Source organism: Mizuhopecten yessoensis, unplaced genomic scaffold (assembly GCF_002113885.1).
Source record: "Mizuhopecten yessoensis strain PY_sf001 unplaced genomic scaffold, ASM211388v2 scaffold10991, whole genome shotgun sequence".
In the NCBI taxonomy this organism is placed as follows: domain Eukaryota; kingdom Metazoa; phylum Mollusca; class Bivalvia; order Pectinida; family Pectinidae; genus Mizuhopecten; species Mizuhopecten yessoensis.
The window spans coordinates 18,357-33,919 of NW_018408824.1; the positions used below are offsets into that span (position 1 = coordinate 18,357).

The 15,563-nt window shown below is 38.8% G+C and overlaps 1 protein-coding gene across 1 annotated transcript in view; it reads right to left on the reverse strand.

Moving 5' to 3' along the window:
• Positions 1-15,563, reverse strand: part of LOC110464471 (acetylcholine receptor subunit alpha-like) — a 106,568-nt gene that overhangs the window by 9,253 nt on the left and 81,752 nt on the right. Inside the window, exons 3-4 of the mRNA XM_021519708.1 lie at positions 3,483-3,592; positions 2,347-2,886 (exon numbers count right to left, since the gene is read on the reverse strand). Of these exons, the coding sequence (XP_021375383.1) occupies positions 2,347-2,886; positions 3,483-3,592 (650 nt within the window). The remainder of the gene's footprint in view (positions 1-2,346; positions 2,887-3,482; positions 3,593-15,563) is intronic.

Genomic DNA, 15,563 nt, shown 5'->3' on the forward strand with positions numbered 1-15,563 from the left:
TGTGACGACTCACTCGAAAACCACGTTTTAATCTCTGTGTGACGACTCACTCGAACACGACGTGTTAATCTATGTGTGACGACTCACTCGAACACGACGTTTTAATCTATGTGTGACGACTCACTCGAATACCACGTTTTAATCTATGTGTGACGACTCACTCGAAAACCACGTTTTAATCTATGTGTGACGACTCACTCGAAAACCACGTTTTAATCTATGTGTGACGACTCACTCGAAAACCACGTTTTAATCTATGTGTGACGACTCACTCGAAAACCACGTTTTAATCTATGTGTGACGACTCACTCGAAAACCACGTTTTAATCTATGTGTGACGACTCACTCGAAAACCACGTTTTAATCTATGTGTGACGACTCACTCGAAAACCACGTTTTAATCTATGTGTGACGACTCACTCGAAAACCACGTTTTAATCTATGTGTGACGACTCACTCGAAAACCACGTTTTAATCTATGTGTGATGACTCACTCGAAAACCACGTTTTAATCTATGTGTGACGACTCACTCGAAAACCACGTTTTAATCTATGTGTGATGACTCACTCGAAAACCACGTTTTAATCTATGTGTGATGACTCACTCGAAAACCACGTTTTAATCTATGTGTGATGACTCACTCGAAAACCACGTTTTAATCTATGTGTGATGACTCACTCGAAAACCACGTTTTAATCTATGTGTGATGACTCACTCGAAAACCACGTTTTAATCTATGTGTGATGACTCACTCGAAAACCACGTTTTAATCTATGTGTGATGACTCACTCGAAAACCACGTTTTAATCTATGTGTGATGACTCACTCGAAAACCACGTTTTAATCTATGTGTGATGACTCACTCGAAAACCACGTTTTAATCTATGTGTGATGACTCACTCGAAAACCACGTTTTAATCTATGTGTGACGACTCACTCGAAAACCACGTTTTAATCTATGTGTGATGACTCACTCGAAAACCACGTTTTAATCTATGTGTGATGACTCACTCGAAAACCACGTTTTAATCTATGTGTGATGACTCACTCGAAAACCACGTTTTAATCTATGTGTGATGACTCACTCGAAAACCACGTTTTAATCTATGTGTGATGACTCACTCGAAAACCACGTTTTAATCTATGTGTGATGACTCACTCGAAAACCACGTTTTAATCTATGTGTGATGACTCACTCGAAAACCACGTTTTAATCTATGTGTGATGACTCACTCGAAAACCACGTTTTAATCTATGTGTGATGACTCACTCGAAAACCACGTTTTAATCTATGTGTGATGACTCACTCGAAAACCACGTTTTAATCTATGTGTGATGACTCACTCGAAAACCACGTTTTAATCTATGTGTGATGACTCACTCGAACACCACGTTTTAATCTATGTGTGATGACTCACTCGAAAACCACGTTTTAATCTATGTGTGATGACTCACTCGAAAACCACGTTTTAATCTATGTGTGATGACTCACTCGAAAACCACGTTTTAATCTATGTGTGATGACTCACTCGAAAACCACGTTTTAATCTATGTGTGATGACTCACTCGAAAACCACGTTTTAATCTATGTGTGATGACTCACTCGAAAACCACGTTTTAATCTATGTGTGATGACTCACTCGAAAACCACGTTTTAATCTATGTGTGATGACTCACTCGAAAACCACGTTTTAATCTATGTGTGATGACTCACTCGAAAACCACGTTTTAATCTATGTGTGATGACTCACTCGAAAACCACGTTTTAATCTATGTGTGATGACTCACTCGAAAACCACGTTTTAATCTATGTGTGATGACTCACTCGAAAACCACGTTTTAATCTATGTGTGACGACTCACTCGAAAACCACGTTTTAATCTATGTGTGATGACTCACTCGAAAACCATGTTTAAATCTATGTGTGACGACTCACTCGAAAACGACTTTTTAATCTATGTGTGACGACTCACTCGAAAACCACGTTTTAATCTATGTGTGATGACTCACTCGAAAACCACGTTGTCGTTTGCCATGAAACGACTACCGTGACTCTCCACCATATTTTGTTTCAAGTCCATTTGTTTAGACGTACACTACCTTCCCTGATGCCTGCACCGACTCGGACACACTTAAATGTATGGTATACAGGAGTGAAGGTGGCATATCTACATGTTGTTCAAATTAAATAATGAACATAAACATATCGTGTTAAAATACAACTATCTGGCATTTTAATGAAACACCATTATTACCTGTCTGTTAAATTCTCAGATTTACAGAAATTAATACATGTATATCAAAAGAAATTATAAAATATCAAGATAAAAATAAAAGATGTCCACTCACCTATAAGCGGTACGAATTCCGATGTAGCTGGCATATTTTCTGCTATCAGAAGCATGAATACAGAGAAAGCCAGTAAAACAGTAATTCCGAGTGTAATCTTTTCTCCAGAATCAGGAGGAAGCCAGAATCCCAATAAACTCAGGATGGTCAACCACAAACACGGGAATATAATATTGAACAAATAATACAGAGTTCTTCTGCGCATAATCACAGTAAACGTCACATCCGGGAAAGGTTCTATGCAACATGGGTAAAAAACTTCGTTTCGAACTACCCGTATATCCAAGAGTTCCCATTCACCACTATACACGTAGTTTGAAAGATCGACCGCCGCTGACCTGTTTGTGAGGTCGACTTGAAAACCATCATACGTCCACGAACCAAACTTCATTTTACAAGTTTGATCATCAAATGGAAAATAAGTAATGTCTATTTTGCACGAGCTCCTGAATTTTGCAGGAGGCGGCCAGAACACCGTTCCATTGCAGTTGACCATGGCTTTACTCTGCATGTACCCGGATGTGAAGTCGTCCGCACTGAAATATGGAATACATATGATACACAGACTATATTTATATAACTGGCATTAATATCCTACATGACTTCTGCCCAATATGTAGCTCTTTTGCTGATCCCCCTTGGAGAATTTCCCAGAAGTTTGACATCAATTGTATAGTGTTACCCCCTTAAAATATACAAAAACCTAACCCTAACCCTAACCCTAACACTAACACTAACCCTAACTCGCTATCTATATCAAAACTGTATGACATGTTTTCCTATTACTTGGAAACTTGGAATATCATTGTATATTATGATAGCAGTAAAAAGGGAATGCATGGCCGACTATAACGTTAATTTACTTGCCCTTAACAAACGGGACTCGTGTTGACATAGGGGCATCACCGACTTTGCAGAATAATACATAAATAACATTCCCTAGAATTTGGAAACTTAGAAATATAAAACACTGTTAAAATTCCATAACATTACTTTTAGATGCGATGTATATGGACCATGCCATAACTGGTCATGCATGGAACCTTGTTTTGTTATGATAGCCCCGTGTTCAGATGTATATGATAACACTACATTATGTACCGATCTGTTTCGTAGCAATAGGATTGCATACCTGTTATAAAGGACGATATCAGGGAGCCATATTTTTTCACATGGAATACGTAACACTACCAATCCATTGTAATCTCGGGGGTCCCACTTGAGGCGCTCATCTGTCCATTCCTGCAACACAAATAACACTGAAGAAGTATTATCACATGAGGAGTATCGTTAGTATATTTGTAACCCATAAGATGCTATATAGAACATTGAGGTGTCTAGTCAGATATAACAATAAGTCATAGTATATAACAAGCTTTCATAAAATTTAAAAAAAAAAATGGGATCTCTCAAATGTCAAAACAACGTTCATACGTTATTAAGACCATTCTGTCAGCTTTTTAAACTTCATATAGAAAAGTTTGGTTTTCGTCAGATGCTATCAGAGAAGACATTGCGGTATTTTGTAAGTATTGATAAAGAGCAAGAAAAGGACGGGCAGAAAAGTGAATGCACCGGATGGCCGAAACATGAAAATATCGTATAACAAAAACGCGCTGCGTTGACTACTTTCTGATTGATAAAGAATGGCATAGCTACCGGATGTTACGTCAAGTGTTGGAGATTAGCGCACGCCGCACTAACTCTAATTAAACAAAAAGATCAACAAATATTACCGACGTGTGATTTAATTGAGCAGTTAACGCGCCTCATGTTTACCTGCAATGCTGTGTAATGTATTTAGACTGTAAGTCTGACCCTTCATCAAAGTTCAGTGATGATATTACATTTTTGAATTATTTTAGATTTAAATTAAAAGACGCTTATTTAAATTCCGTATCAGTAGATGTATCGTGTATGTTTATTAAATGCATAAAACCGCAAACTGCCATGGAGGTTCAGGGGTATTCAACATTAAGATAAAATATAATTGCCGCCACCTATCCAACTTCGCATATTTCATTCTACAGTTTCTCCGGGGAAAAGGCTCTCTAGAATACCCCCGAACTATAATGAATTTACGGCTTCAATCATTGCATCAAAAATATCACCCCCAAAAATTAATTATCACTGTTTTGCGGACTACTACATTTGTATATTTGTGTGTTTCATTTATTAGAGTTTCACTGTGTGCTTCATCGACGAACATACCCAATCTATTTCAACTTGGTTAAGTGATAACTAACAAAACACCTAGAGAATACCGAAGTATCAACAAAACCATAACTCTACCAAAAATCGATGAAACATTTACATTGATGAAATATGGTAAAATAGGAACATAGGAAATATTATCATTGATGAGATATGGTAAAATATGAACATAGGAAATATTTACATTGATGAAATATGGTAAAATAGGAACAAAGGAAATATTTACATTGATACCCTTGGATTTTTCGACAGGGTAAGCGTAATTTATTACGCTCATCCTTCCAGACCACCTGGCTATATTTTTCTTGTACTTTTCCATGGGTCTCCATGTAAATGTTCCTCTGTTGCTAATCTGTCCTAGTTCCATTAACTCTCAGCTCGAAAAACGGTTTTGTCACATTTCGGTGTTTTTTTCAAATTATTTGATCTTACTTTAACAGGAAATTTAAAGTGGCACATATATTTGTAATCGACCGTGTGCATGTACATTCTATTTCTAAAAAATTCCAAATGCTTCATAAATAAGCTTACTGGATAAATATTCACTCACAGATACACTTCATTTGAATATGTCTATTCTTTGAACAATTGAACCACACAATCTGCTTTAAAGAAAGGCTTAACTTTGGATTCATAAAGTTAACGTACGTGCGCGCCATATTAGGGTTAGGTTTAGGGTTTAGCTAACGTACGTGTGCGCTATATTAGAATATTAGATATGTGTCGCATTCAGTAACCTCTCGTAAATTTGGAAGATTTTACTTCCCGAAATAACTGATGGGTTAACGGGCGTTTGGAGGCCATCTTCTTTCATCAATTTTATCAAATGCCATGTTTAGCTTCATAATTATATCATTAGACTAACTGATGCAAACGATTATTGTGCTGCTGTCAAAGTCTGAGATGTTCAAGCATATTCTAGGTAGAAACTTGGAATTGAAATAGACTATTAAAGCAAGTATACCATAGGAATCTGACTGACCGAAGAGATCGAATACCACTGGCAACGAAAACGTAAAAGTGAGTCAGTCGAACGCGCACGTCTTCCGTAGCAATATGTAAATTGCATGAATAATTAATAAGGTAGATTCGGGATTTTGATCCATCTATTTTCTGGCTAGGTAAATGTATGACTTGATTACTTGTCTGGATGATGTGCATGAAAACGGCAAATTTTACACTGTGATTGTCTCCATGACTGATAAACTTAATATTTCAATATCAGACAATAATGTAACATGTACAACGCTAAACATATCGCTCCGAGGAGGATGTTTGGACGCTGACAATCCCCGGTATCCACTGTACTATCCATGAATTCATTCTGAAATCTGGTGGAAAGCTGGTGGGAATAGAATATACGATTTCCTGAATTGGTTTGCTATCCGGTAAATCCACGTGGTGACTTTTGTGTCAAAGTTAGCAACATCGATTTGCCTAGAATTCATCTCTGTAAACAGCCTGTGCATCTAGAAGCCGAACCACAAACAACAATCCCTCATGTGTGAGATATCTGATGGGTGTTTGTATTAAAGCGCCTATTTCTTTGTTCAAGAGAGCAGGCAACCAAACTAAGTGATCAACTACCGTAGATTTTCCATTGGTTTATTATTATTATCCAAATAAGCTACGATGCAGATATATTTTAACTCGTGAATATAATTATATCTTACCTGTCAATTCCGTAACTTGTGAAGTTGTTAAACCTGTATAGCCCCTCACCTATATATTTAGTAACCTTATCTATTCCAAAAACCTGTGTAGATATGTAATTGTAGTAATTTCTCTGTTCCGAAACCTATGTTATTCAAAATTAATGTTACATGTATCTATTAATGTTAGGCATTCTGTAAAGTTATTTGTGAACAAGATGTCGATTTCAAGAACAAAACAAAATCACCGAGATTTGGATTCCATTGTAAGTTCTGCCACAGTTGATTGACAGATGGTGATGTTGGTACAGGCCTGCCGAATACCGTACAAGTAACGCACCTACTCATGAATAACAAATACCTAACTTCATGTCTAAATAACACGACCGGACTGAAGAATTCGCCACAGTATACAATATGGAAGACATTCTGTCGGCAGTGCATGTATCCAAACCTCAGCTCTTCATTATATAAGGCTTCCAATGAACCAGTATAAAGACAGATCAATATTTTATGTAAAACAATTTGATTAAACGCATAATTGTTGTCCTTGTCGGTGATTTTGCTTATGTTTTTGTTTATTCTCTTTTTATCGATTCATTTATGTCGTATGGAAATTTGTAAACGATAAGACTAAACGGTCTGGCTAAACATTACTAAAATATCCAATGTTGGTATCAGGTATAGATAATTTGTAGGTCTAAGCCAGATACATAAAACCATGGATCTCCACAGGGGGTAAATAAATGTTCGACTTTTCGGTTATTGATTTTGGTAACCGGTTCGGGGTCTTTCGTACTAGTAATCAGTTAACTAGTTAACCGTTGACCACCCTATTAACACAAGTAGTAACATACACTACCTGTTATATATATAATGGTTATAAAACACGCAAGTAGTAGCATACAGTACCAGCTATATATATAATAGTTATAAAACACGCAAGTAGTAGCATACAGTACCTGCTATATATACAATGGTTATAAAACACGCAAGTAGTAACATACAGTACCTGCTATATATATAATGGTTATAAAACACACAAGCTAGAGCAAGCGGTATACTGTGTATGTGTAGTGTTTACTAAACACACGCCCCATAACATAAAGCATATTGTGAATATGATGGTTCTTCTACCACAATCCTCTCACATGATAATCTACTAGCTGATGTGCTGAATTAGTGATGGTTCTCCTCCCACAAACCTCTCACATGATAATCTACTAACTGATGTGCTGGATTAATGATGGTTCTCCTCCCACAATCCTCTCACATGATAATCTACTAACTGATGTGCTGGATTAATGATGATTCTCCTCCCACAATCCTCTCACAAGAGAATCTACTAACTGATGTGCTGGATTAATGATGGTTCCCTACCACAATCCTCTCACATGAGAATCTACTAGCTGATGTGCTGGATTAGTGATGGTTCTCCTCCCACAATCCTCTCACATGATAATCTACTAACTGATGTGCTGGATTAATGATGGTTCCCTACCACAATCGTCTCACATGAGAATCTACTAGCTGATGTGCTGGATTAGTTATGGTTCTCCTCTCACAATCCTCTCACATGAGAATATCCTAGCTAATGTGCTGTATTTTTGATGGTTCTCTTCCCACAATCCTCTCACATGAGAATATACTAGCTAATGTGCTGGATTAGTGATGGTTCTCCTCCCACAATCCTCTCACATGAGAATCTACTAACTGATGTGCTTGATTAGTGATGGCTCACTCCCACAATCCTCTCACATGAGAATATACTAGCTAATGTGCTGGATTAATGATGGTTCTCCTCCCACAATCCTCTCACATGAGAATATACTAGCTAATGTGCTGGATTGGTGATGGTTCTCCTCCCAAAATCCTCTCACATGATAATCTATTAACTGATTGATTAAGGAACAGAACTATTGTTTTTATTGTTTTATAATGTTGGTGCTACAAGCATTCAGGAATAAGGGGAACAAACAATACTCATTTCACATAAATACTTTAACTTGGAATGTTCATAACTTTCTAAACATTCTTCCTTCTTTAACATTTTCTACCACCAACCTCCTATCCCTAACTGGTCTCCTTTCATCTCTTTCCTTCTAACCTATTCCTTCACTAAACTACTCCTACACTGAACTAGTAAAACAAACTCAGAAACACACGAGCAGAACTTGGCATCAAATAATTAAACTGTTTTAATGGTATTAGTGCCAACCCAATGTTAAATGTGCGAAGAATTGCTTGCGAACATTAAGTAGGCAGGAGTGTTAGTATTGCATTAATTTTATTTACCAATAATTGTTTCCTAACACTTCTGCCAGTATCCATAATTAAAATCTGCACTTTTAGGGAAGTGTTTGTCATCCGATCACGGTGTATAACACTTACTGCTGTAGTGTTAACAGTATTATGCGGTGTTAAATGTCATTTCAAATTTATTCTCTATAAGTCTCCGGAAATTAACTTACTCGACGCAAGCTAATGCATGGATATTTAGACATTTTCAATGCATTGTTTTCCTGCACGCCCTGACTCTGCTGACGGAGTGCATTTTCTATTTAACGATTACGTTATTTTGCGATCGGTTCCCATACAGTTACCTTTATCACTTCTATCTGCCTTCATCACATCACATGACCGTCACCATAACTCTCTTTTATCACATCGTTAAATCTTCATCAAGTCGCTCTATTTTCATCATCACATTGCTCTAGCTTCTTCATCACATCGGTTTAATTTCATCATAATATCGCTTAAACATTTTAGATATAAATATGTTAATATATAATTGCTCCGTGTATTTTGCGAAACGTCATTGTGATTTCTGACAGCTGATTTAACTGATTCAGCTGCTGTGGCGTAGTGAGTTGCTTTACTGATTCAGCTGCTGTGGCGTAGTGAGTTGTTTTACTGATTCCGCTGCTGTGGCGTAGTGAGTTGTTTTACTGAGTCAGCTGCTGTGGCGTAGTGAGTTGTTTTACTGACTCAGCTGCTGTGGCGTAGTGAGTTGTTTTACTGTTCAGCTGCTGTGGCGTAGTGAGTTGTATTACTTATACAGCTGCTGTGGCGTAGTGAGTTGTTTTACTGATTCAGCTGCTTTGGCGTAGTGAGTTGTTTTACTTGATACAGCTGCTGTGGCGTAGTGAGTTGTATTACTGATTCAGCTGCTGTGGCGTAGTGAGTTATTTTTCTGATACAGCTGCTGTCGCTATAACATCATCATCCTCAAATCGCTAGTACATCATCATAATCACATCGCTAGTACAACATCATAATCACACCGCTATTACATCATCATAATCACATCGCTAGTACACCATCATAATTACATCGCTATTACACCATCTTAATCACATCGCTTTTACATCATCATAATCACATCGCTATTACATCATCATCCTCACATCGTTATTACATCGTCATAATCACATCACTAATACATAATTATCCTCAAGTTGCTAATACATCATCATAATCACAATTGCCCATGTTTTATTCATCATCCCATCGCTCAATCTTCATTACTTCGCTCAATCTTCATCACATCGCTGAATCTTTATCACATCGCTCAATGCTCAGTACATTGTTCAAACGTCATCATCATATTGCTGAACCTTCATCAAATCTAATTTTATTATAACATCGCTCTAACTCCATCATAACACATCGCTATTACATCATAACATCGCTCTAATTCCATCATAACAGCGCTCTAATTCCATCATAACATCGCTCTAATTCCATCATAACATCGCTCTAATTCCATCATAACATCGCTCTAATTCCATCATAACATCGCTCTAATTCCATCATAACATCGCTCTAATTCCATCATAACATCGCTCTAATTCCATCATAACATCGCTCTAATTCCATCATAACATCGCTCTAATTCCATCATAACATCGCTCTAATTCCATCATAACATCGCTCTAATTCCATCATAACATCGCTCTAATTCCATCATAACATCGCTCTAATTCCATCATAACATCGCTCTAATTCCATCATAACATCGCTCTGATTCCATCATAACATCGCTCTGATTCCATCATAACATCGCTCTGATTCCATCACACATCACTCTGATTCCATCATAACATCGCTCTTATTCCATCATAACATCGCTCTGATTCCATCATAACGTCGCTCTAATTCCATCAAAACATCGCTCTAATTCCATCATAACATCGATCTGATTCCATCATAACATCGCTCTGATTCCATCACACATCGCTCTGATTCCATCATAACATCGCTATAATTCCATCATAACATCGCTCTGATTCCATCATAACATCGCTCTAATTCCATCATACCATCGCTCTGATTCCATCATACCATCCCTCTAATTCCATCATAACATCGTTCTGATTATTTCATAACAGCACTCTAATTCCATCATACCATCGCTCTAATTCCATCATACCATCGCTCTAATTCCATCATAACATCGCTCTAATTCCATCATAGCATCGCTGTAATTCCATCATAACATCGCTCTAATTCCCTCATAACATCGCTCTGATTCCATCATAGCGTCGCTCTAATTCCATCAAAACATCGCTCTAATTCCATCATAGCATCGCTGTAATTCCATCATAACATCGCTCTTATTCCATCATAACATCGCTCTGATTCTTTCATAACAACGCTCTAATTCCATCATACGCTCTGATTCCATCATACCATCCCTCTGATTCCATCATAACATCGCTCTAATTCCATCATAGCATCGCTGTAATTCCATCATAACATCGCTCTGATTCCATCATACCATCGCTCTTATTCCATCATAACATCGCTCTGATTATTTCATAACAACGCTCTAATTCCATCATACCATCGCTCTAATTCCATCATACCATCGCTCTGATTCCATCATAACATCGCTCTGATTCCTTCATAACATCGCTCTAATTCCATCATAACATCGCTCTGATTCCATCATAACATCGCTCTGATTCCATCATACCATCGCTCTGATTCCATCATACCATCGCTCTGATTCCATCATAACATCGCTCTGATTCCATCATAACATCGCTCTGATTCCATCATACCATCGCTCTGATTCCATCATAACATCGCTCTGATTCCATCATACCATCGCTCTGATTCCATCATACCATCGCTCTGATTCCATCATAACATCGCTCTGATTCCATCATACCATCGCTCTGATTCCATCATACCATCGCTCTGATTCCATCATAACATCGCTCTGATTCCATCATACCATCGCTCTGATTCCATCATACCATCGCTCTGATTCCATCATAACATCGCTCTGATTCCATCATACCATCGCTCTGATTCCATCATACCATCGCTCTGATTCCATCATAACATCGCTCTGATTCCATCATACCATCGCTCTGATTCCATCATACCATCGCTCTGATTCCATCATAACATCGCTCTGATTCCATCATACCATCGCTCTGATTCCATCATACCATCGCTCTGATTCCATCATAACATCGCTCTGATTCCATCATACCATCGCTCTGATTCCATCATACCATCGCTCTGATTCCATCATAACATCGCTCTGATTCCATCATACCATCGCTCTGATTCCATCATACCATCGCTCTGATTCCATCATAACATCGCTCTGATTCCATCATACCATCGCTCTGATTCCATCATACCATCGCTCTGATTCCATCATAACATCGCTCTGATTCCATCATACCATCGCTCTGATTCCATCATACCATCGCTCTGATTCCATCATAACATCGCTCTGATTCCATCATAACATCGCTCTGATTCCATCATACCATCGCTCTGATTCCATCATACCATCGCTCTGATTCCATCATAACATCGCTCTAATTCCATCATACCATCGCTCTGATTCCATCATACCATCGCTCTGATTCCATCATACCATCGCTCTGATTCCATCATAACATCGCTCTAATTCCATCATACCATCGCTCTGATTCCATCATACCATCGCTCTGATTCCATCATACCATCGCTCTGATTCCATCATAACATCGCTCTAATTCCATCATACCATCGCTCTGATTCCATCATACCATCGCTCTGATTCCATCATACCATCGCTCTGATTCCATCATAACATCGCTCTAATTCCATCATACCATCGCTCTGATTCCATCATACCATCGCTCTGATTCCATCATACCATCGCTCTGATTCCATCATAACATCGCTCTAATTCCATCATACCATCGCTCTGATTCCATCATACCATCGCTCTGATTCCATCATACCATCGCTCTGATTCCATCATAACATCGCTCTAATTCCATCATACCATCGCTCTGATTCCATCATACCATCGCTCTGATTCCATCATACCATCGCTCTGATTCCATCATAACATCGCTCTAATTCCATCATACCATCGCTCTGATTCCATCATACCATCGCTCTGATTCCATCATACCATCGCTCTGATTCCATCATAACATCGCTCTAATTCCATCATAACATCGCTCTGATTCCATCATACCATCGCTCTGATTCCATCATAACATCGCTCTGATTCCATCATACCATCGCTCTGATTCCATCATACCATCGCTCTGATTCCATCATACCATCGCTCTGATTCCATCATACCATCGCTCTGATTCCATCATAACATCGCTCTAATTCCATCATACCATCGCTCTGATTCCATCATACCATCGCTCTGATTCCATCATACCATCGCTCTGATTCCATCATAACATCGCTCTAATTCCATCATAACATCGCTCTGATTCCATCATACCATCGCTCTGATTCCATCATAACATCGCTCTAATTCCATCATACCATCGCTCTGATTCCATCATACCATCGCTCTGATTCCATCATACCATCGCTCTGATTCCATCATAACATCGCTCTAATTCCATCATACCATCGCTCTGATTCCATCATACCATCGCTCTGATTCCATCATACCATCGCTCTGATTCCATCATAACATCGCTCTAATTCCATCATACCATCGCTCTGATTCCATCATACCATCGCTCTGATTCCATCATACCATCGCTCTGATTCCATCATAACATCGCTCTAATTCCATCATACCATCGCTCTGATTCCATCATACCATCGCTCTGATTCCATCATACCATCGCTCTGATTCCATCATAACATCGCTCTAATTCCATCATACCATCGCTCTGATTCCATCATACCATCGCTCTGATTCCATCATACCATCGCTCTGATTCCATCATAACATCGCTCTAATTCCATCATACCATCGCTCTGATTCCATCATACCATCGCTCTGATTCCATCATACCATCGCTCTGATTCCATCATAACATCGCTCTAATTCCATCATACCATCGCTCTGATTCCATCATACCATCGCTCTGATTCCATCATACCATCGCTCTGATTCCATCATAACATCGCTCTAATTCCATCATACCATCGCTCTGATTCCATCATACCATCGCTCTGATTCCATCATACCATCGCTCTGATTCCATCATAACATCGCTCTAATTCCATCATACCATCGCTCTGATTCCATCATACCATCGCTCTGATTCCATCATACCATCGCTCTGATTCCATCATAACATCGCTCTAATTCCATCATACCATCGCTCTGATTCCATCATACCATCGCTCTGATTCCATCATACCATCGCTCTGATTCCATCATAACATCGCTCTAATTCCATCATACCATCGCTCTGATTCCATCATACCATCGCTCTGATTCCATCATACCATCGCTCTGATTCCATCATAACATCGCTCTAATTCCATCATACCATCGCTCTGATTCCATCATACCATCGCTCTGATTCCATCATACCATCGCTCTGATTCCATCATAACATCGCTCTAATTCCATCATACCATCGCTCTGATTCCATCATACCATCGCTCTGATTCCATCATACCATCGCTCTGATTCCATCATAACATCGCTCTAATTCCATCATACCATCGCTCTGATTCCATCATACCATCGCTCTGATTCCATCATACCATCGCTCTGATTCCATCATAACATCGCTCTAATTCCATCATACCATCGCTCTGATTCCATCATACCATCGCTCTGATTCCATCATACCATCGCTCTGATTCCATCATAACATCGCTCTAATTCCATCATACCATCGCTCTGATTCCATCATACCATCGCTCTGATTCCATCATACATCGCTCTGATTCCATCATAACAGCGCTCTAATTCCATCATACCATCGCTCTGGCTCTGATTCCATCATACCATCGCTCTGATTCCATCACAACATCGCTCTGATTCCATCATAACATCGCTCTAATTCCATCATAACATCGCTCTGATTCCATCATACATGTACCATCGCTCTAATTTCATCATAACATCACTCTGATTATTTCATAACAGCGCTCTAATTCCATCATACCATCGCTCGAATTCCATCATACCATCGCTCTGATTCCATCATAACATCGCTCTAATTCCATCATAACATCGCTCTGATTCCATCATACCATCGCTCTGATTCCATCATAACATCGCTCTAATTCCATCATACCATCGCCCTGATTCCATCATACCATTGCTCTGATTCCATCATACCATCGCTCTAATTCCATCATAACATCGCTCTAATTCCATCATACCATCGCTCTGATTCAATCATACTATCGCTCTGATTCAATCATACCATCGCTCTGATTCAATCATACCATCGTTCTTATTCCATTATACATCGCTCTGATTCCATCATAACATCGCTCTGATTCCATCATACCATCGCTCTAATTCCATCATAACATCGGTTTAATTCCATCATAACAGCGCACTAATTCCATCATACCATCGCTCTGATTCCATCATAAATCGCTCTAATTCCATCATACCATCGCTCTAATTCCATCATAACATCGGTTTAATTCCATCATAACAGCGCACTAATTCCATCATAACATCGCTCTAATTCCATCGTACCATCGCTCTGATTCCATCATAAATCGCTCTAATTCCATCATACCATCGCTCTGATTCCATAATACATCGCTCTAATTCCATCATACCATCGCTCTGATTCAATCATACCATCGCTCTGCTTCAATCATACCATCGCTCTGATTCCATCATAGCATCGCTCTGATTCCATCATACATCGCTCTAATTCCATCATACAATCGCTCTAATTCCATCATAACATCGGTTTAATTCCATCATAACAGCGCACTAATTCCATCATACCATCGCTCTGATTCATCATACCATCGCTCTGATTCAATCATACCATCGCTCTGATTCCATTGTACATCGCTCTGATTCTATCATAACATCGCTCTGATTCCATCATACCATCGCTCTGATTCCAACATACCATCGCTCT